At 30.9% G+C, this 25,490-nt stretch overlaps 1 protein-coding gene across 1 annotated transcript in view; it reads right to left on the reverse strand.

Annotated features, from left to right (window-relative positions):
* Positions 1–15,687: 15,687 nt before the first annotated feature.
* The window catches only part of LOC145270880 (cilia- and flagella-associated protein 251-like), a 185,684-nt gene continuing 175,881 nt past the window's right edge, over positions 15,688–25,490 (reverse strand). The window contains exons 24-25 of the mRNA XM_080126434.1: positions 24,034–24,174; positions 15,688–15,913 (exon numbers count right to left, since the gene is read on the reverse strand). Of these exons, the coding sequence (XP_079982560.1) occupies positions 15,768–15,913; positions 24,034–24,174 (287 nt within the window). The 3' untranslated portion in view covers positions 15,688–15,767. The remainder of the gene's footprint in view (positions 15,914–24,033; positions 24,175–25,490) is intronic.

The raw sequence follows: 25,490 nt of genomic DNA on the forward strand, positions 1-25,490 counted from the left end.
TATCAGGAGCAACAACTACTGGGGTACTATGTAGGGATTTGGGCAGCAAGATGTCGGTTCACGTTGCACTTGAACTTCTGCACGTCAGTACAGTTGGGGAAGCAGGATCCTGGAATGGAATTCCAAAGTCTAGCGGTTCTGGGAAAGAAACTATTGGAGTAGAAATATCTTTTACATCTAGGGATCTTTAGAGTTTGGGGGTGGGATTTTGCAGCCTGTCAGGTTTGTTGAGGGTGTTCACGTCGTGGGGGCACAAGTGCTTGCAGTTCTTCAGAGCATTCACCATTAAAATACTTGTAGAACAGGCAGAGGCATGCAACGTTTCGTCAATGGGACAGAGGCTGAAGCTTAGACGACAGTTCAGGGCCTATCAGATTTGCGACTCTCTTTTGAACCTTGGCAAGGAGCGAGAGACTAGTAGCCGATGCACCAGTCCAAATATGACAGCAATACTCCATACATGGGCGAATGGTGGCCTTATAGAGGTACAAGATACTTTCGGGTGTTAGTAGTCTTCTAGCATGGTAGAGAGAGCCCACCTTTCCTGCAGCGGCCCTGGCAATGCCTTCAATGTAATTGTTCCAACTCATGTTTCCTGTGAACGTTAGGTCAAGGAGTTTGAAAGATGTACTCTCAGATAAAGAGTCGTTGGCAATTGCTATAGGTGGTAGAGAAGGTTTCTTGTAATTATTGAATGAAACTAGTTTAGTCTTGGCGGCATTGAATGTGACCATCCATTTTTATCCCCATTCCACTACAGATTGGAGGTCATCCTCTAGTGTTTCTGCCATTTGTTTAGATATGTTTCCATTTGTTTTCCTGTCATGCCTGTTATAGAGTGTGGTGTCATCAGCATATATACCCATCTCAGAGGCAATTTTGTCGGGGAGGTCATTTATGAATATCAGGAACAGTAGAGGTCCAAGGATAGACCCCTGGGGCACTCCCGCATTTATATCATATTGTTTAGATGTACGACCATCGAGGACAACCTAGATTTTTCTCTTATCTTAGAAGGATTTAATTATGTTAAGTATTCTACCAGTGATACCGTATGATCTAATTTTCCTGAGGAGACCCCCATGCCATACCCTGTCCAATGCCTTAGATATATCTAGAGCTACCGCTTTGCCCTCCCCAATTTTGTCCAGTGAATGGTATATACGTTCAGAGATTACAGTTAGGATTGCATTTGTGTAAGTAGAGAATCAAAGCCAGTTAATGTCACCAAATACATGTACTTGTGCGCTAGTATCGAAGGAGAGTGCTGTATCTATGATGTCAGAGACTTTGTTTATTAGGGTACAATCCTGGGTTGAGGTACAGCAGTAGAGAAAATAAAAGTAGCTAATATTATGTTGCATGTTAAGTCTGAAGCACATAAATAAAAGTAACTAATATTATGTTGCATGTTAAGTCTGAAGCACATAAATAAAAGTAACTAATATTATGTTGCATGTTAAGTCTGAAGCACATAAATAAAAGTAACTAATATTATGTTGCATGTTAAGTCTGAAGCACATAAATAAAAGTAGCTAATATTATGTTGTATGTTAAGTCTGAAGCACATAAATAAAAGTAGCTAATATTATGTTGCATGTTAAGTCTGAAGCATATAAATAAAAGTAACTAATATGTTGCATGTTAAGTCTGAAGCACATAAATAAAAGTAACTAATATTATGTTGCATGTTAAGTCTGAAGCACATAAATAAAAGTAACTAATATGTTGCATGTTAAGTCTGAAGCACATAAATAAAAGTAACTAATATTATGTTGTATGTTAAGTCTGAAGCACATAAATAAAAGTAGCTAATATTATGTTGCATGTTAAGTCTGAAGCATATAAATAAAAGTAACTAATATTATGTTGCATGTTAAGTCTGAAGCACATAAATAAAAGTAACTAATATTATGTTGCATGTTAAGTCTGAAGCATATAAATAAAAGTAACTAATATTATGTTGCATGTTAAGTCTGAAGCACATAAATAAAAGTAACTAATATGTTGCATGTTAAGTCTGAAGCACATAAATAAAAGTAACTAATATTATGTTGTATGTTAAGTCTGAAGCACATAAATAAAAGTAGCTAATATTATGTTGCATGTTAAGTCTGAAGCATATAAATAAAAGTAACTAATATTATGTTGCATGTTAAGTCTGAAGCACATAAATAAAAGTAACTAATATTATGTTGCATGTTAAGTCTGAAGCACATAAATAAAAGTAACTAATATGTTGCATGTTAAGTCTGAAGCACATAAATAAAAGTAACTAATATTATGTTGCATGTTAAGTCTGAAGCACATAAATAAAAGTAGCTAATGTTATGTTGCATGTTAAGTCTGAAGCACATAAATAAAAGTAGCTAGTATTATGTTGCATGTTAAGTCTGAAGCACATAAATAAAAGTAACTAATATTATGTTGCATGTTAAGTCTGAAGCACATAAATAAAAGTAACTAATATTATGTTGCATGTTAAGTCTGAAGCACATAAATAAAAGTAACTAATATTATGTTGCATGTTAAGTCTGAAGCACATAAATAAAAGTAACTAATATTATGTTGCATGTTAAGTCTGAAGCACATAAATAAAAGTAGCTAATATTATGTTGCATGTTAAGTCTGAAGCACATAAATAAAAGTAGCTAGTATTATGTTGCATGTTAAGTCTGAAGCACATAAATAAAAGTAACTAATATTATGTTGCATGTTAAGTCTGAAGCACATAAATAAAAGTAGCTAATATTATGTTGTATGTTAAGTCTGAAGCACATAAATAAAAGTAGCTAGTATTATGTTGCATGTTAAGTCTGAAGCACATAAATAAAAGTAACTAATATTATGTTGCATGTTAAGTCTGAAGCACATAAATAAAAGTAACTAATATTATGTTGCATGTTAAGCCTGAAGCACATAATTAAAAGTAGCTAATATTATGTTGCATGTTAAGTCTGAAGCACATAAATAAAAGTAACTAATATTATGTTGCATGTTAAGTCTGAAGCACATAAATAAAAGTAACTAATATTATGTTGTATGTTAAGTCTGAAGCACATAAATAAAAGTAGCTAATATTATGTTGCATGTTAAGTCTGAAGCACATAAATAAAAGTAGCTAGTATTATGTTGCATGTTAAGTCTGAAGCACATAAATAAAAGTAGCTAGTATTATGTTGCATGTTAAGTCTGAAGCACATAAATAAAAGTAACTAATATTATGTTGCATGTTAAGTCTGAAGCACATAAATAAAAGTAACTAATATTATGTTGCATGTTAAGTCTGAAGCACATAAATAAAAGTAGCTAATATTATGTTGCATGTTAAGTCTGAAGCACATAAATAAAAGTAGCTAATATTATGTTGCATGTTAAGTCTGAAGCACATAAATAAAAGTAACTAATATTATGTTGCATGTTAAGTCTGAAGCACATAAATTAAAGTAACTAATATTATGTTGCATGTTAAGTCTGAAGCACATAAATAAAAGTAGCTAGTATTATGTTGCATGTTAAGTCTGAAGCACATAAATAAAAGTAACTAATATTATGTTGCATGTTAAGTCTGAAGCACATAAATAAAAGTAACTAATATTATGTTGCATGTTAAGTCTGAAGCACATAAATAAAAGTAGCTAGTATTATGTTGCATGTTAAGTCTGAAGCACATAAATAAAAGTAACTAATATTATGTTGCATGTTAAGTCTGAAGCACATAAATAAAAGTAACTAATATTATGTTGCATGTTAAGTCTGAAGCACATAAATAAAAGTAGCTAATATTATGTTGCATGTTAAGTCTGAAGCACATAAATTAAAGTAACTAATATTATGTTGCATGTTAAGTCTGAAGCACATAAATAAAAGTAACTAATATTATGTTGCATGTTAAGTCTGAAGCACATAAATTAAAGTAGCTAATATTATGTTGCATGTTAAGTCTGAAGCACATAAATAAAAGTAGCTAATATTATGTTGCATGTTAAGTCTGAAGCACATAAATAAAAGTAGCTAATATTATGTTGCATGTTAAGTCTGAAGCACATAAATAAAAGTAACTAATATTATGTTGCATGTTAAGTCTGAAGCACATAAATAAAAGTAACTAATATTATGTTGCATGTTAAGTCTGAAGCACATAAATAAAAGTAGCTAATATTATGTTGCATGTTAAGTCTGAAGCACATAAATAAAAGTAACTGATATTATGTTGCATGTTAAGTCTGAAGCACATAAATAAAAGTAACTAATATTATGTTGCATGTTAAGTCTGAAGCACATAAATAAAAGTAGCTAATATTATGTTGCATGTTAAGTCTGAAGCACATAAATAAAAGTAGCTAATATTATGTTGCATGTTAAGTCTGAAGCACATAAATAAAAGTAACTAATATTATGTTGCATGTTAAGTTTAAAGCACATAAATAAAAGTAACTAATATTATGTTGCATGTCAAGTCTGAAGCACATAAATAAAAGTAGCTAATATTATGTTGCATGTTAAGTCTGAAGCACATAAATAAAAGTAACTAATATTATGTTGCATGTTAAGTCTGAAGCACATAAATAAAAGTAGCTAATATTATGTTGCATGTTAAGTCTGAAGCACATAAATAAAAGTAACTAATATTATGTTGCATGTTAAGTCTGAAGCACATAAATAAAAGTAGCTAATATTATGTTGCATGTTAAGTCTGAAGCACATAAATAAAAGTAACTAATATTATGTTGCATGTTAAGTCTGAAGCACATAAATAAAAGTAACTAATATTATGTTGCATGTTAAGTCTAAAGCACATAAATAAAAGTAACTAATATTATGTTGCATGTCAAGTCTGAAGCACATAAATAAAAGTAGCTAATATTATGTTGCATGTTAAGTCTGAAGCACATAAATAAAAGTAACTAATATTATGTTGCATGTTAAGTCTGAAGCACATAAATAAAAGTAGCTAATATTATGTTGCATGTTAAGTCTGAAGCACATAAATAAAAGTAACTAATATTATGTTGCATGTTAAGTCTGAAGCACATAAATAAAAGTAGCTAATATTATGTTGCATGTTAAGTCTGAAGCACATAAATAAAAGTAACTAATATTATGTTGCATGTTAAGTCTGAAGCACATAAATAAAAGTAACTAATATTATGTTGCATGTTAAGTCTAAAGCACATAAATAAAAGTAACTAATATTATGTTGCATGTCAAGTCTGAAGCACATAAATAAAAGTAGCTAATATTATGTTGCATGTTAAGTCTGAAGCACATAAATAAAAGTAACTAATATTATGTTGCATGTTAAGTCTGAAGCACATAAATAAAAGTAACTAATATTATGTTGCATGTTAAGTCTGAAGCACATAAATAAAAGTAGCTAATATTATGTTGCATGTTAAGTCTGAAGCACATAAATAAAAGTAACTAATATTATGTTGCATGTTAAGTCTGAAGCACATAAATAAAAGTAGCTAATATTATGTTGCATGTTAAGTCTGAAGCACATAAATAAAAGTAACTAATATTATGTTGCATGTTAAGTCTGAAGCACATAAATAAAAGTAGCTAATATTATGTTGCATGTTAAGTCTGAAGCACATAAATAAAAGTAACTGATATTATGTTGCATGTTAAGTCTGAAGCACATAAATAAAAGTAACTAATATTATGTTGCATGTTAAGTCTGAAGCACATAAATAAAAGTAGCTAATATTATGTTGCATGTTAAGTCTGAAGCACATAAATAAAAGTAGCTAATATTATGTTGCATGTTAAGTCTGAAGCACATAAATAAAAGTAGCTAATATTATGTTGCATGTTAAGTCTGAAGCACATAAATAAAAGTAACTAATATTATGTTGCATGTTAAGTCTGAAGCACATAAATAAAAGTAGCTAATATTATGTTGCATGTTAAGTCTGAAGCACATAAATAAAAGTAACTAATATTATGTTGCATGTTAAGTCTGAAGCACATAAATAAAAGTAACTAATATTATGTTGCATGTTAAGTCTAAAGCACATAAATAAAAGTAACTAATATTATGTTGCATGTCAAGTCTGAAGCACATAAATAAAAGTAGCTAATATTATGTTGCATGTTAAGTCTGAAGCACATAAATAAAAGTAACTAATATTATGTTGCATGTTAAGTCTGAAGCACATAAATAAAAGTAGCTAATATTATGTTGCATGTTAAGTCTGAAGCACATAAATAAAAGTAACTAATATTATGTTGCATGTTAAGTCTGAAGCACATAAATAAAAGTAGCTAATATTATGTTGCATGTCAAGTCTGAAGCACATAAATAAAAGTAGCTAATATTATGTTGCATGTTAAGTCTGAAGCACATAAATAAAAGTAACTAATATTATGTTGCATGTTAAGTCTGAAGCACATAAATAAAAGTAGCTAATATTATGTTGCATGTTAAGTCTGAAGCACATAAATAAAAGTAACTAATATTATGTTGCATGTTAAGTCTGAAGCACATAAATAAAAGTAACTAATATTATGTTGCATGTTAAGTCTGAAGCACATAAATAAAAGTAGCTAATATTATGTTGCATGTCAAGTCTGAAGCACATAAATAAAAGTAGCTAATATTATGTTGCATGTTAAGTCTGAAGCACATAAATAAAAGTAGCTAATATTATGTTGCATGTTAAGTCTGAAGCACATAAATAAAAGTAACTAATATTATGTTGCATGTTAAGTCTGAAGCACATAAATAAAAGTAACTAATATTATGTTGCATGTTAAGTCTGAAGCACATAAATAAAAGTAACTAATATTATGTTGCATGTTAAGTCTGAAGCACATAAATAAAAGTAGCTAATATTATGTTGCATGTTAAGTCTGAAGCACATAAATAAAAGTAACTAATATTATGTTGCATGTTAAGTCTGAAGCACATAAATAAAAGTAGCTAATATTATGTTGCATGTTAAGTCTGAAGCACATAAATAAAAGTAACTAATATTATGTTGCATGTTAAGTCTGAAGCACATAAATAAAAGTAGCTAATATTATGTTGCATGTTAAGTCTGAAGCACATAAATAAAAGTAACTAATATTATGTTGCATGTTAAGTCTGAAGCACATAAATAAAAGTAACTAATATTATGTTGCATGTTAAGTCTGAAGCACATAAATAAAAGTAGCTAATATTATGTTGCATGTTAAGTCTGAAGCACATAAATAAAAGTAGCTAATATTATGTTGCATGTTAAGTCTGAAGCACATAAATAAAAGTAACTAATATTATGTTGCATGTTAAGTCTAAAGCACATAAATAAAAGTAGCTAATATTATGTTGCATGTTAAGTCTGAAGCACATAAATAAAAGTAACTAATATTATGTTGCATGTTAAGTCTGAAGCACATAAATAAAAGTAGCTAATATTATGTTGCATGTTAAGTCTGAAGCACATAAATAAAAGTAGCTAATATTATGTTGCATGTTAAGTCTGAAGCACATAAATAAAAGTAACTAATATTATGTTGCATGTTAAGTCTGAAGCACATAAATAAAAGTAGCTAATATTATGTTGCATGTTAAGTCTGAAGCACATAAATAAAAGTAACTAATATTATGTTGCATGTTAAGTCTGAAGCACATAAATAAAAGTAACTAATATTATGTTGCATGTTAAGTCTGAAGCACATAAATAAAAGTAGCTAATGTTATGTTGCATGTTAAGTCTGAAGCACATAAATAAAAGTAGCTAATATTATGTTGCATGTTAAGTCTGAAGCACATAAATAAAAGTAACTAATATTATGTTGCATGTTAAGTCTGAAGCACATAAATAAAAGTAACTAATATTATGTTGCATGTTAAGTCTGAAGCACATAAATAAAAGTAGCTAATATTATGTTGCATGTTAAGTCTGAAGCACATAAATAAAAGTAGCTAATATTATGTTGCATGTTAAGTCTGAAGCACATAAATAAAAGTAACTAATATTATGTTGCATGTTAAGTCTGAAGCACATAAATAAAAGTAACTAATATTATGTTGCATGTTAAGTCTGAAGCACATAAATAAAAGTAGCTAATATTATGTTGCATGTCAAGTCTGAAGCACATAAATAAAAGTAGCTAATATTATGTTGCATGTTAAGTCTGAAGCACATAAATAAAAGTAACTAATATTATGTTGCATGTTAAGTCTGAAGCACATAAATAAAAGTAGCTAATATTATGTTGCATGTTAAGTCTGAAGCACATAAATAAAAGTAGCTAATATTATGTTGCATGTTAAGTCTGAAGAACATAAATAAAAGTAGCTAATATTATGTTGCATGTTAAGTCTGAAGCACATAAATAAAAGTAACTAATATTATGTTGCATGTTAAGTCTAAAGCACATAAATAAAAGTAACTAATATTATGTTGCATGTTAAGTCTGAAGCACATAAATAAAAGTAGCTAATATTATGTTGCATGTTAAGTCTGAAGCACATAAATAAAAGTAACTAATATTATGTTGCATTTTAAGTCTGAAGCACATAAATAAAAGTAACTAATATTATGTTGCATGTTAAGTCTGAAGCACATAAATAAAAGTAGCTAATATTATGTTGCATGTTAAGTCTGAAGCACATAAATAAAAGTAACTAATATTATGTTGCATGTTAAGTCTGAAGCACATAAATAAAAGTAACTAATATTATGTTGCATGTTAAGTCTGAAGCACATAAATAAAAGTAACTAATATTATGTTGCATGTTAAGTCTGAAGCACATAAATAAAAGTAGCTAATATTATGTTGCATGTTAAGTCTGAAGCACATAAATAAAAGTAGCTAATATTATGTTGCATGTTAAGTCTGAAGCACATAAATAAAAGTAACTAATATTATGTTGCATGTTAAGTCTGAAGCACATAAATAAAAGTAGCTAATATTATGTTGCATGTTAAGTCTGAAGCACATAAATAAAAGTAGCTAATATTATGTTGCATGTTAAGTCTGAAGCACATAAATAAAAGTAACTAATATTATGTTGCATGTTAAGTCTGAAGCACATAAATAAAAGTAACTAATATTATGTTGCATGTTAAGTCTGAAGCACATAAATAAAAGTAGCTAATATTATGTTGCATGTTAAGTCTGAAGCACATAAATAAAAGTAGCTAATATTATGTTGCATGTTAAGTCTGAAGCACATAAATAAAAGTAACTAATATTATGTTGCATGTTAAGTCTGAAGCACATAAATAAAAGTAACTAATATTATGTTGCATGTTAAGTCTGAAGCACATAAATAAAAGTAGCTAATATTATGTTGCATGTTAAGTCTGAAGCACATAAATAAAAGTAGCTAATATTATGTTGCATGTTAAGTCTGAAGCACATAAATAAAAGTAACTAATATTATGTTGCATGTTAAGTCTGAAGCACATAAATAAAAGTAACTAATATTATGTTGCATGTTAAGTCTGAAGCACATAAATAAAAGTAGCTAATATTATGTTGCATGTTAAGTCTGAAGCACATAAATAAAAGTAGCTAATATTATGTTGCATGTTAAGTCTGAAGCACATAAATAAAAGTAACTAATATTATGTTGCATGTTAAGTCTGAAGCACATAAATAAAAGTAACTAATATTATGTTGCATGTTAAGTCTGAAGCACATAAATAAAAGTAGCTAATATTATGTTGCATGTTAAGTCTGAAGCACATAAATAAAAGTAGCTAATATTATGTTGCATGTTAAGTCTGAAGCACATAAATAAAAGTAACTAATATTATGTTGCATGTTAAGTCTGAAGCACATAAATAAAAGTAACTAATATTATGTTGCATGTTAAGTCTGAAGCACATAAATAAAAGTAGCTAATATTATGTTGCATGTCAAGTCTGAAGCACATAAATAAAAGTAGCTAATATTATGTTGCATGTTAAGTCTGAAGCACATAAATAAAAGTAACTAATATTATGTTGCATGTTAAGTCTGAAGAACATAAATAAAAGTAGCTAATATTATGTTGCATGTTAAGTCTGAAGCACATAAATAAAAGTAGCTAATATTATGTTGCATGTTAAGTCTGAAGAACATAAATAAAAGTAGCTAATATTATGTTGCATGTTAAGTCTGAAGCACATAAATAAAAGTAACTAATATTATGTTGCATGTTAAGTCTAAAGCACATAAATAAAAGTAACTAATATTATGTTGCATGTTAAGTCTGAAGCACATAAATAAAAGTAGCTAATATTATGTTGCATGTTAAGTCTGAAGCACATAAATAAAAGTAACTAATATTATGTTGCATGTTAAGTCTGAAGCACATAAATAAAAGTAGCTAATATTATGTTGCATGTTAAGTCTGAAGCACATAAATAAAAGTAACTAATATTATGTTGCATGTTAAGTCTGAAGCACATAAATAAAAGTAACTAATATTATGTTGCATGTTAAGTCTAAAGCACATAAATAAAAGTAGCTAATATTATGTTGCATGTTAAGTCTGAAGCACATAAATAAAAGTAGCTAATATTATGTTGCATGTTAAGTCTGAAGCACATAAATAAAAGTAACTAATATTATGTTGCATGTTAAGTCCAAAGCACATAAATAAAAGTAACTAATATTATGTTGCATGTTAAGTCTGAAGCACATAAATAAAAGTAACTAATATTATGTTGCATGTTAAGTCTGAAGCACATAAATAAAAGTAACTAATATTATGTTGCATGTTAAGTCTGAAGCACATAAATAAAAGTAATATTATGTTGCATGTTAAGTCTGAAGCACATAAATAAAACTAATATTATGTTGCATGTTAAGTCTGAAGCACATAAATAAAAGTAACTAATATTATGTTGCATGTTAAGTCTGAAGCACATAAATAAAAGTAGCTAATATTATGTTGCATGTTAAGTCTGAAGCACATAAATAAAAGTAACTAATATTATGTTGCATGTTAAGTCTGAAGCACATAAATAAAAGTAACTAATATTATGTTGCATGTTAAGTCCAAAGCACATAAATAAAAGTAGCTAATATTATGTTGTATGTTAAGTCTGAAGCACATAAATAAAAGTAACTAATATTATGTTGCATGTTAAGTCTGAAGCACATAAATAAAAGTAACTAATATTATGTTGCATGTTAAGTCTGAAGCACATAAATAAAAGTAACTAATATTATGTTGCATGTTAAGTCCAAAGCACATAAATAAAAGTAGCTAATATTATGTTGTATGTTAAGTCTGAAGCACATAAATAAAAGTAACTAATATTATGTTGCATGTTAAGTCTGAAGCACATAAATAAAAGTAACTAATATTATGTTGCATGTTAAGTCCAAAGCACATAAATAAAAGTAGCTAATATTATGTTGCATGTTAAGTCTGAAGCACATAAATAAAAGTAGCTAATATTATGTTGCATGTTAAGTCTGAAGCACATAAATAAAAGTAACTAATATTATGTTGCATGTTAAGTCTGAAGCACATAAATAAAAGTAATATTATGTTGCATGTTAAGTCTGAAGCACATAAATAAAAGTAATATTATGTTGCATGTTAAGTCTGAAGCACATAAATAAAAGTAACTAATATTATGTTGCATGTTAAGTCTGAAGCACATAAATAAAAGTAACTAATATTATGTTGCATGTTAAGTCTGAAGCACATAAATAAAAGTAATATTATGTTGCATGTTAAGTCTGAAGCACATAAATAAAAGTAATATTATGTTGCATGTTAAGTCTGAAGCACATAAATAAAAGTAACTAATATTATGTTGCATGTTAAGTCTGAAGCACATAAATAAAAGTAACTAATATTATGTTGCATGTTAAGTCTGAAGCACATAAATAAAAGTAGCTAATATTATGTTGCATGTTAAGTCTGAAGCACATAAATAAAAGTAGCTAATATTATGTTGCATGTTAAGTCTGAAGCACATAAATAAAAGTAACTAATATTATGTTGCATGTTAAGTCTGAAGCACATAAATAAAAGTAGCTAATATTATGTTGCATGTTAAGTCTGAAGCACATAAATAAAAGTAACTAATATTATGTTGCATGTTAAGTCTGAAGCACATAAATAAAAGTAGCTAATATTATGTTGCATGTTAAGTCTGAAGCACATAAATAAAAGTAACTAATATTATGTTGCATGTTAAGTCTGAAGCACATAAATAAAAGTAACTAATATTATGTTGCATGTTAAGTCTGAAGCACATAAATAAAAGTAGCTAATATTATGTTGCATGTTAAGTCTGAAGCACATAAATAAAAGTAACTAATATTATGTTGCATGTTAAGTCTGAAGCACATAAATAAAAGTAATATTATGTTGCATGTTAAGTCTGAAGCACATAAATAAAAGTAATATTATGTTGCATGTTAAGTCTGAAGCACATAAATAAAAGTAACTAATATTATGTTGCATGTTAAGTCTGAAGCACATAAATAAAAGTAGCTAATATTATGTTGCATGTTAAGTCTGAAGCACATAAATAAAAGTAGCTAATATTATGTTGCATGTTAAGTCTGAAGCACATAAATAAAAGTAGCTAATATTATGTTGCATGTTAAGTCTGAAGCACATAAATAAAAGTAACTAATATTATGTTGCATGTTAAGTCTGAAGCACATAAATAAAAGTAGCTAATATTATGTTGCATGTTAAGTCTGAAGCACATAAATAAAAGTAACTAATATTATGTTGCATGTTAAGTCTGAAGCACATAAATAAAAGTAGCTAATATTATGTTGCATGTTAAGTCTGAAGCACATAAATAAAAGTAACTAATATTATGTTGCATGTTAAGTCTGAAGCACATAAATAAAAGTAACTAATATTATGTTGCATGTTAAGTCTGAAGCACATAAATAAAAGTAACTAATATTATGTTGCATGTTAAGTCTGAAGCACATAAATAAAAGTAACTAATATTATGTTGCATGTTAAGTCTGAAGCACATAAATAAAAGTAACTAATATTATGTTGCATGTTAAGTCTGAAGCACATAAATAAAAGTAGCTAATATTATGTTGCATGTTAAGTCTGAAGCACATAAATAAAAGTAACTAATATTATGTTGCATGTTAAGTCTGAAGCACATAAATAAAAGTAGCTAATATTATGTTGCATGTTAAGTCTGAAGCACATAAATAAAAGTAACTAATATTATGTTGCATGTTAAGTCTGAAGCACATAAATAAAAGTAGCTAATATTATGTTGCATGTTAAGTCTGAAGCACATAAATAAAAGTAGCTAATATTATGTTGCATGTTAAGTCTGAAGCACATAAATAAAAGTAACTAATATTATGTTGCATGTTAAGTCTGAAGCACATAAATAAAAGTAGCTAATATTATGTTGCATGTTAAGTCTGAAGCACATAAATAAAAGTAACTAATATTATGTTGCATGTTAAGTCTGAAGCACATAAATAAAAGTAGCTAATATTATGTTGCATGTTAAGTCTGAAGCACATAAATAAAAGTAACTAATATTATGTTGCATGTTAAGTCTGAAGCACATAAATAAAAGTAGCTAATATTATGTTGCATGTTAAGTCTGAAGCACATAAATAAAAGTAGCTAATATTATGTTGCATGTTAAGTCTGAAGCACATAAATAAAAGTAACTAATATTATGTTGCATGTTAAGTCTGAAGCACATAAATAAAAGTAGCTAATATTATGTTGCATGTTAAGTCTGAAGCACATAAATAAAAGTAGCTAATATTATGTTGCATGTTAAGTCTGAAGCACATAAATAAAAGTAGCTAATATTATGTTGCATGTTAAGTCTGAAGCACATAAATAAAAGTAACTAATATTATGTTGCATGTTAAGTCTGAAGCACATAAATAAAAGTAGCTAATATTATGTTGCATGTTAAGTCTGAAGCACATAAATAAAAGTAACTAATATTATGTTGCATGTTAAGTCTGAAGCACATAAATAAAAGTAGCTAATATTATGTTGCATGTTAAGTCTGAAGCACATAAATAAAAGTAACTAATATTATGTTGCATGTTAAGTCTGAAGCACATAAATAAAAGTAACTAATATTATGTTGCATGTTAAGTCTGAAGCACATAAATAAAAGTAACTAATATTATGTTGCATGTTAAGTCTGAAGCACATAAATAAAAGTAACTAATATTATGTTGCATGTTAAGTCTGAAGCACATAAATAAAAGTAACTAATATTATGTTGCATGTTAAGTCTGAAGCACATAAATAAAAGTAGCTAATATTATGTTGCATGTTAAGTCTGAAGCACATAAATAAAAGTAACTAATATTATGTTGCATGTTAAGTCTGAAGCACATAAATAAAAGTAACTAATATTATGTTGCATGTTAAGTCTGAAGCACATAAATAAAAGTAACTAATATTATGTTGCATGTTAAGTCTGAAGCACATAAAGGCCTGGTCGTCTGATTCTAGTTTTGTTTCTCTAGTCAAAGGAAGAGTGTTTTAAATATAGACTCCAAATCCCTGCATATGTCTGTCTGAGTCCTTATGGCAAAGAGGGAGATAAAAGTGGTTAGAGGAGATGAAGGAGTGTAGGTTAGTTTCACTTAGCGCTAAGATATCTGGGTTGTTTGCTAGGAGAAATGATTCAACATCATCTAAGTTAGTTCTAAGCCTGCGGATATTCGTAAATGCAAGCCTCAAGGGAGGAGGAAAATTTTTTTTATTTGAGTTTAAGCCTGGTTTAATCGTAATTTTTGATTGAACTGTCATTTTATTTTATTTAAAGTTTCAGTTAACGTGAGAAGTGCTGGACAAGTGGTTGAATTGAAGTGAATAATTATATGACATCATGGCCAAAAAAGAAGACAAAAGAAAGAATAACAGAAACAGCATTGGGGGCTGGTGGTTGTCGAGTGAGCAATAATGTGCCTCTACAGGTTGGCCCCTTTTTGTAATGAAAAATCGAAATCATTTAAACATAATTCAAATTTTTTTTTTGTGAAAGGAGAGATCAGGGCTCTGGTTGGAACAACACTGAAAGAAGTCGCTAAGTTTACATATCTGGGCAGCAACATAGTTTCCACAGAGAAAAATATCGAAATTCGCATCTCAAAAGCATGGGTTGCACTAGATGGGCTGCATTCAGTATGGACTTCGGGGTTAACTGACAAACTGAAAAGGCAGTTCTTCAGTGCAGTGGTAGAGTTTGCCCTTTTTATGGTGCTACAGCCTGGACACTCACCAAAAGATTGGAAAGAAAACTAGATGGCACATACACCTGTATGCTAAGAACAATATTAAATATATCTTGGCAAAATCATCCCATGAAGCAGCAACTTTATGGCAACATACCTGCCATATCTAATACCATCAGAGAAAGACGCCTACGATTTGCTGGTCACTGTCTGAGCAGCAAGCATGAATTGGTGAGTGATGTATTGCTATGGACTCCACAACACGGACACGCAAGAAAAGGATGACGTAAGTCCATGTACATCCAGCAAATAGCACACGACGCCAACTGTGAACCTGAAGATCTGAGGCAGCTGATGGAAGACAGGAAACTTTGGAGAGGAAGAGTCACATTGGTCCGGGCAAGGAGCCCATCCTGATGATGATGATGATGATGATGATGATGATGATGATTGGAGCTGGTGGTTGTTGAGTTGTCGATAGTGTACCACTACAGATTGCCCCCTTTTTGTAATGAAAAATCGAAATCATTAAAACATAATTCAAATTTTCTTTTATTGCTTCACCCACGAAATAACTTCTATTTCTTTTTTTAATTGTTTTTGTTATTTGTCCGCTAAGGATCTTCTGGAAATCCGAGGAAATTGTAGGCAAACGATGAAGCTGTTAACACTTCGGGCAATTGCACGTCATCTTTTTCTTCATCGATGTAGCAGATGTCCATGAGAATGTCGTTCAGTTCTTCATTTGTGATGTGTTCACCTGCATGAGAAAAAAACATTTTCGCATTAAAAACAGATAAAAGATTTTTAAAAAATTATCCAGGTAGGTAGAAGAGTAACTTAGCTTGCCTTTGGCAACATTTATTTGTTATATATAAATTTTTTTTCAACCTTTTTTGTTCTGCTGGCTATTACACTTTAAAATAATACACAAATACTTATCCATGTAAGTAAAAGAATAACTTAGCTTGCCTTTGGTAACGTTTATTTGTTCTATACCTATTTTTCCCCCTTTTTAGTTGTGTGCGCTCTTTTTAAAATGCCCAAATTTGGTTAAGGTACCAACATTGTTTTAATAATAAATTTTAATTAGGAACGTTAACTTTACAATAGAATTATAGGCACTTATGCATTTCTGCTATTTTGGATGTGTTTTTTTTTTTGTACTTACATTTTTGAAGAACTACTATCAGGGGGAGACAATTCAAAAAGTTTTGCATAACTTTTAGGTAAAAAAAAAATACACTAAATCATCTAAGTAAAAAATATTGGGATGGTCGTATTCAGATACATCTTAACCTCATTGGCTATACCAATTTTTCTTGCTACAATATTTTTGATTTAATAATGGGGTAGTTATTTAAATTGCTGCCCACCTCAGCAATATTTGGCACAAGGCCGGAAAAGTGGGGAACTAAGCAGGCTCCTCTAAAGGAGGCGCCTCAGGCAGTAAGCAATGAACTTACTCCACCGGAAAGCCCGGTGGCAAGGCCTGGGAGGGTGGACCTCCTAGGTATTACCCAGGCGGTGTATCTCAATCCGACAGATGCTGAGCCAGTTCCCGGCCCCTCATCTGTCGGGCTGAGTGTCAAGAACGTATCCTTGATGAGTACTTCTACCCTGTCTCCCTGCAGCTGAAGCCGCTAGGAGACACATCCCATCATTTACTAATAATAATTAATTTAATTAATAATAATGATTCAACATCATCTAAGTTAGTTCTAAGCCTGCGGATATTCGTAAATGCAAGCCTCAAGGGAGGAGGAAAATTTTTTATTATTTGAGTTTAAGCCTGGTTTAATCGTAATTTTTGATTGAACTGTCATTTTATTTTATTTAAAGTTTCAGTTAAGGTGAGAAGTGCTGGACAAGTGGTTGAATTGAAGTGAATAATTATGCCAATATGACATCATGGCCAAAAAAGAAGACAAAAGAAAGAATAACAGAAACAGCATTGGGAGCTGGTGGTTGTCGAGTGAGCGATAATGTGCTTCTACAGGTTGGCCCCTTTTTGTAATGAAAAATCGAAATCATTTAAACATAATTCAAATTTTTTTTTTGTGAAAGGAGAGATCAGGGCTTTGGTTGGAACAACACTGAAAGAAGTCGCTAAGTTTACGTATCTGGGCAGCAACATAGTTTCCACAGAGAGAAATATCGAAATTCGCATCTCAAAAGTGTATCTCAATCCGACAGATGCTGGGCCAGTTCCCGGCCCCTCATCTGTCGGGCTGAGTGTCAAGAACGGATCCTTGATGAGTACTTCCACCCAGTCTCCCTGCAGCTGAAGCCGCATTTAATAATGGGGTATAATCACCACACAGTCGGGGGATTCTATTTATAAACGCTGCTGCTAGGACCTGATGAACTGAATTAATTCACGTTCTGCTACCAACCAATCAGAAACCAGAATTGCTCCATAAATATTAAACCTTTTCTGTAGCAATTTTGTATATGTTTTTTCCGTCTCGACACAGTAAGAATCTTTTACTCTGTGGAACTGTCTACTGTGGAACAACGAACCATCAGAAACTGTTCTGGAGCTAAACATGGCTTACACTTCCCGTTCTTCTCCTGCCCACTATATACTCATGTTTCTAACATTCACATTGAAGTAGACCGAAGGATCGATTGAAAATTTTGTGCTTTTGAAAGAAACGTTTTCGTTTTTTTTTTTTTTCAAAAGACATTTTTATTCCTACACGTCAACAAATAGGAAATAAATACACAAAACATTTATATCAAGGGTGTGAGTTCCTTGATAGCAGCATTGATTTAATTTGAATAAAATAAAATACATATCAGATACGTTTGAAAGCCAAATCACAACGCAAATTAAGAAATTGTAAAATATTTGTTTATTTTCGTAATTTGCATTGTGATTTGGCTTTCAAACGTATCTGATATGTATTTTATTCAAACATTTATATATATTTTTTTTACACGGTGGTCACCACTTATCAAGGCCCAGAAGCCACTCAGGGATAAGGATTATTGCAAGTGCAGTACGTTAGTGTGGAGATTTAATGCAGTGTTTACTTAAGAGGGCGGTTCATTAGGAATTTGTTAACGTTGGACTTGAACACATCCAAGTTGTAGTCAGGTGGGAAGCAGACAGACAGATGTTTATCCATTAGATTTTGATAACAAAAGGTATATTTTTAACATGCTCGACATCGTATTCGGGTACAAGGATTTCCAAAGCCATGCTTCCTCACTTCCTCCATCTTTTGGTGTTATGTAAAATAGTTTTCCGGTTTAACCCATACTTTTGTATTTTTATTTTTTATTTATTAACTAGCGAGGGGTATCCGGCGTTGCCCGGGTGTTTGGAGGTGTGTGTGGGGGGGGGCGGGGTTTAAAAAAAAAGTAAGTATGAGGATCGAACCCGAAACCTTGAGGCAAAGTTGTAAATTAAAGTGTGAAAAAAAAAATGTGCGATGTTAACCATTGCCCCACCGCGACATGCTAACGGAAACACGTTTGAATTTATTTAATTACTTGGATTTAGCAGGTGCCCGTTTTAATGAGTTAATGAGGTCAAGTTTGACTACGGGATTGTATTCATTTACTGTTGAACGCCCCCCCCCAAGAGGTTATAGGAAAAAGACTAACCCACATGCAACGAGCGACAAATATTGAATATTTATCTTCCTGAAATCGAACAAATTAAATAGACAGGCGAGCTTCGTTGTTAACTGTGAGATATTACGATTTATATGTGATATAAAAAGTTTTAAGAAGTTCTGAAGCGAGTGACCGCTTCTCTGAAAAAAGCCTTTTGTTGACATACAGAAAAAGCAAACACACATACATACATTTTCGCTTTTAATTTATATATAGATTATTTATTTTTGTTTTAATTTTCCCTTTTTTTTCCTACTTGTTTTTATCCAATTATCATATAATTTTATATAATTTTATTCCTATATTTATGCGTGTTTATTTTAAAATTGTTTTTTTGCTTGGTGTTTGAATTCGTATTATATTACCTGATGCCGGGGAGGTAACTCTCGTGGTATCATTTTTTATCTAGATTACTTCCCTTGCATTTCCCCCCCCCCTTAATCTGCTCTAATGCGTGAAATTAAATATTTGTTTCTTTGCAAACCCCCATGGATTACAAAAGACTAGATGTAATCCACGGGTGTTTGAACAGAAACAAATATTAACAATTATGATATCCAGTCTTCTTGCTTTGATGGGTTTATATATTCCATATATTAAGATTTCCACAGCCATGCTTCCTCACTTCCTCTATCTTTTGGTGTTATGTAAAGATAGTTTTCCGTTTTAACCCATACTTTTGTATTTTTATTTTTTATTTATTAATTATTTATTTTTGTTTTAATTTTCCCTTTTTTTCCTATTTGTTTTTACCAATTATCATATAATTTTATTCTCATATTTATGCGTGTTTATTTTAATATTGTTTTTTTTGCTTGTTGTTTGAATTCATATATTATTTTTTGCTTGTTGTTTGAATTCATATTATATTATCCAATGCAGGGGAGGTCACTCTCGTGGTATCATTTTTTATATCTAGGATTACCTCCCTTGTATTCTGTTTTCCTAATCTGCTCTAGTGTGTGAAATTAAATATTTGTTTCCGTTGATTACATCTAGTCGTTTGTTTAATAATTTTTCTTTTGATATTAGTATATGGTAAGATTCTAATATATATAGGTTCCAAAAGTCTTGGTCACATTTCAAGTCCTCATACCTGCTTAACTATTAATGGTAATAAGATGAAAACGGTGTCATTTTAAAGCTAAATGCAGTAAGTTTTTTGTAATGCTATTGTTTTTTTTTTTTCATTTCTTTTCTTTTCAAATCCAGTAATGGCGTTCACTCAACCAGAAAAAAAGCGTTTTGCTTGCTTGAATTTGCAAAAACTAAATTTTTTTATTTATTTTTTTTTTTATTTAATTTTCACCCCAAACAAGGCACAGTGCCACTTTGAAGCAGGGTGCTACTATTAGGGAATTAATCTGCGGGGTAATTATGAAGGGAGAAGAGTAGAAAGATGTTTGTTCACATTACACTTGAACTTCTGCATATCATTGCAGTTGGGAAAGCAGAATCCCGGAAGGGAGTTCCAAAGACCCGCAGTTCTGGGGAAGAAACTATTGGAGTAAAAGGCTTTCTTGCACCTAGGGATCTCTACTGTAAAGGGATGAGACTTAGTAGCTTGTCGGGTTTGTCGGGGGTAGTTACGTCGGGGAGGTACAAGTGTTTGCAGTTCGTCAGAGCATTCACCATTAAAGTATTTGTAGAACAGGCAGAGGGATGCAACATCTCGTCGATGGGACAGAGGTTGTAGCCTAGATGACAGTTCAGGACCTATCAGGTTGGCGACTCTTTTTTGAACCCTGTCCAGGAGCGAGAGACAAGCAGCAGATGCACCAGCCCAGATGTGACAACAGTGCTGCATACATGGGCGAATGGTTGCCTTATAGAGGTATAGGATACTGGCAGGCATAAGTAGTTTTCTAGCACGGTAGAGGGAGCTAACCTTCCTTGCAGCAGCCTTGGCAATGCTCTCAATGTATTTATTCCAGTTCATATTCCCTGTAAACGTTAGGCCGAGGAGTCTAAAAGAAGTACTTTCAGGCAATGTGTTCTTGGCCATTGCTATTGGTGGTGGAGAAGGTTTCTTGTAATTATTGAAGGAAACAAGCTTAGTCTTAGCAGCATTGAATGTGACCAACCATTTTTGTCCCCATTCCACTACGGATTGGAGGTCATCCTCTAGTGTTTCTGCCATTTCCTTGGATATGTGTTCATTTGTTTTCCCCTCATATCTGTTATAGAGAGTGGTGTCATCGGCAAATATACCCATCTCCGAAACAATATTATTAGGGAGGTCGTTTATGAATATCAGGAATAATAGAGGTCCAAGGATAGACCCCTGAGGTACTCCCGCATTTATGTCATATTGTTTGGATGTATGTCCGTCGAGGACAACTTTGATTTTTCTATTACTTAAGAAGGATTTAATTACATTATGAATTCTTCCAGTGATTCCATATGGTCTAATTTTCCTTAGAAGACCATCGTGCCATACCCTGTCAAAAGCCTTAGATATATCAAGGACCACCGCTCTACCCTCCCCTGTTTTATCCAATGAACGGTATATACGTTCAGAAACTACAGTTAAGATATCTGCTGTTGAACGGGCTTGCCTGAATCCATATTGTTTGTCAGTCAGGAGTTTAGCAGCTGTTAGGTGCTGGACTAGGGCTTGATTAACTAAGGACTCAAATATTTTGGCGAAAAGCGGGAGGAGGCTAATGGGGCGATAATTTAGTGGGTCAGTTCTTTCACCAGAATTCTTGAAGACTGGTACCACAGAGGCGGTTTTCCAGCAGTCGGGAAAACAAGATTCGTTAAGGCATTTATTGTAAAGTTTGGACAGAACTGGAGCAACCTCAGCAGAGCATTTTTTTATTATATTTATTATTATTATAAACACTTGTTCAATATGCATTTCACACTCTGCGATTTTTTTGGGAGAGTGGGGGGCTGAAAGGATTGGTCTATGTGTCTCCCATTCCAAGAGACATGGATGAGCTGAAGGTCCGAATAACAGAAGCAACCATTGACAACGCAATGCTGGGACGCTTTTGGCAAGAATTAGACTATCGACTTGACATGTGTTGTGTAACCAATGGTGCTCACCTTGAACATCTTTGGACATTTCAAAAAAAACTTGAGATTCAAACTTTACCCTTGACTTTTGGAACACCCTGCATATTATTATTATTATCATTATTATTATTATTATTATTATTATTATTATTATTATTATCATTATTATTATTATTATTATTATTATTATTATTATTATTATCATTATTATTATTATTATCATCATTATTATTATTATTATCATTATTATTATTATTATCATTATTATCATTATTATTATCATTATTATCATTATTATTATTATCATTATTATTATCATTATTATTATTATTATCATTATTATCATTATTATTATTATCATTATTATTATTATTATTATTATCATTATTATTATCATTATTATTATTATCATTTTTATTATTATTATTATTATTAATATTAATATTATTATTATTATTAATATTAATATTATTATTATTATTATTATCATTATTATTATTATTATTATTATTATTATTATTATCATCATTATTATTATTATTATCATTATTATTATTATTATCATTATTATTATTATTATTATCATTATTATCATTATTATTATTATCATTATTATTATCATTATTATTATTATTATCATTATTATCATTATTATTATTATCATTATTATTATCATTATTATTATTATTATTATTATCATTATTATTATCATTATTATTATTATCATTTTTATTATTATTATTAATATTAATATTATTATCATTATTATTATTAATATTATTATCATTATTATTATTATTATTATTATTATTATTATTATTATTATTATTATTATTATTGACTCACAAGGAGCTTTCACACAGGTCATTAAAGATCACTCATTGAGAAGGAAAGTATTTCTTCGAAACTCTGTGGATTAAGGACTATCCACTTATTCTGTGTTTCCTTTTTTAAAATTAAATATGTTTTTAACTCTTTTTCAAAGTGTTTTTTTAACATGTTTTATTAACTACTTGTTCATATTATAAGCTCTATTTCCTATTTGGTTTTATCGAGCTTTTACATCTGGTTGAGATAATTTTATAAATATTAACTCTTCAGTATTTATAATATACTTTAGTTTTGCCATCTTGGATTATTTTGGTAAACTTAACTGTAATACTTATTTCATTATATATATATATACTAGCATGGGCGCCTGGCGTTGCTCGGGTGTTTGGATGTGTATGTTGAGCAAAAAAAAAAAAAAAGTGGTAGTAGGAAGGCAGGCTCGAACCCGTACCGCAAAGGAGGAAAAGAACGGGGTAAAAACCTAACGTTTATGCTGTTACGACCACCGCCAAACCGGAAGTGACATTTTTTAAAATTTAGGCTAGACAATCTAAAGGAGAGGATAACTTTAAAAAAATATCATTGAAAAAAGTGAGCCCCCCCCTCCCCTGTAGAAAAATGCCTAGTTGAATGGGAAGATATTAATATTTTTAGCCAATTTTTCGATATTTGTCATATGAAAGATCGAACTTTAAAATGATACTGATCTTGGCAAAATCTGTCGCCTCTTTTGAAAGTTTAAGGCAGACATACAAACAGACATACATACATACATTTATATATTGGTAACTAACAATTTTCGACCCAAACTGATGAAAAAGCTTGCCCTATCTTTGAACACCCTTTATGTAAAATTTCAAATATTTAAACCAGAAATTGTCTGAGTAATTTGGAAGTGACCGCAGAGGTCAATTGTTTTTTAACTTTGACGCCTATTATGACCCTTTAAAATTTATTATTTTGGGCTCAAATCAAGTTATTAAGTTAGATCCATGTCCAAGGAACCTATATCTAAAATTTCAAGTGTGTAGACCCAAAATTGCTGGAGGAGTTTGGTAGAGTTCTCAAAGATCAAATCGTTGAACTTTGACCCCTTAATCGCCAAATTTCTGGCCAAAAACCGATCACATCAATTTTCCCAAATCTCAGTAACCTGTATATCAAATTTCGAGTCTATAGACTAAAAATTGACAGAGTTATTGCGTAGGGAAATGTACACAGACACACAGCCACGTTAACTTTTATAGATATATAGATAATGAGAATTGGACTCAGGGTTAGATTTAGTTTCTAGTGACACTAGGATGGCTTGCTAGTAATTAATACAGTAGATGCTCGCATGAGCAAGCAGAGTTTTTCAAAGAGTATATAGAATTTATATATGTCATAACATCTTACCTTTGGCCCGAATCAGGTTCATGAGATCATCGGTGCGAAGAGAGTCAACTTCTAAGTCGTCTTTCCCCTCTCCCAGCACATTAAATGCCCACTGCAGCTTTTCAACCATCATGCTGCGGTACGGACGATGGTTGATGTATACTGAGAGGATACCAAAAATAAAATGACAGAAAAAAAATAGCAAATATTATTAAAAATCTATAATATAATATACTAGCGGGGGTACCCGGCGTTGCCCGAGTGTTTGTTTCCGGGACGGGGGGGAGGGGGAGTTTTAAAAAATGTTAAACTCTCAGGTGAAATAATAAGCGATAGCTTGTTGATATCAATGACCCTCAAGGGACTTCCAGCCGATTTTAAACCATTTACAACTGTTATAACGCAAAAGACAACCCCATAAATTTCAGTGAATTTAAAGTGGCATTGCGCAGTTACGAAGAGACGAATTGGATGGACAATAATAATTTCAGCAATATTATGAGCATATTAATGTATTTTAACAGTAAAAGTTTCATATTATTATATATTATATTATACATTATATTATTATTTGCATTTATGTTTTCATATCTATTTTATATTTTGGACTAGCGGGGGTACCCGGCATTGCCCGAGTATTTGTTTCCGGGACGGGGGGGGGAGTTTTAAAAAATGTTATGGTAGGTAAGTAGGAAGGATCAAACCCGGAGTCATGAGTAAAAGTAGGAAAATAAAGTGTGAAAAAAAACAAAAAAAAAACATCTGCAACGTTAACAGTTCGGCCACCAAGAAAAGTCCATTCCAGTTGTTTAGGAAAAAAAAACAAAAAAAAAAAACGACTACGGTAGGTCGGCGCGAACGTGAAAATATAATGTGAATTGTCCAGCACGCTAACCACTATGCCACAGAGCACTGCAGCTTAGTTTAGTGATTTTAAATAACTTCACATGAAAGAACTACGAAGCCAAACCGGTGTTCTCTTCTCAACTGTTCCTTGTGAACGATCCCCAAATGGTGTTAAGTGGTGGCAGGGGGAGGAGGAATTTATAGGAGAAAAAATATTTTACCACTTCCATTGATCTTAACCGATTTTGGCCGTGACTTCTCAGCAGAAAAAGTATAGAAATCTAAGATTATCGAGGAATTTGAGAAATAATAAGCCTATAACACACCTCAGATATTGTTCTGCCGTTTGTGCATATTATATTTGCATGAAATATCTTGATTTTTAGTCCTATTAAGGTCAAAATCAGACGGGAAAAAATGAGTTCATTTTATTTATATAGAGATAATATAAGGTACTTGTACAGTTTAATCAAGACATAAAAAAATCAAAATATCGAAAACGGTTTATATTGCATGTATCTGTTATGGACTGAAGATCTCTTGATTTTTTTCTTTTCTTTTTTTTTACACAGTGGTCACCACTTATCAAGACCTTGAAGCCACTCAGGGATAAGGGTTATTGATTGAGTAGT

Source organism: Euprymna scolopes, chromosome 46 (assembly GCF_053919585.1).
Source record: "Euprymna scolopes isolate OS-2025 chromosome 46, ASM5391958v1, whole genome shotgun sequence".
Taxonomy (NCBI): Eukaryota; Metazoa; Mollusca; class Cephalopoda; order Sepiida; family Sepiolidae; genus Euprymna; species Euprymna scolopes.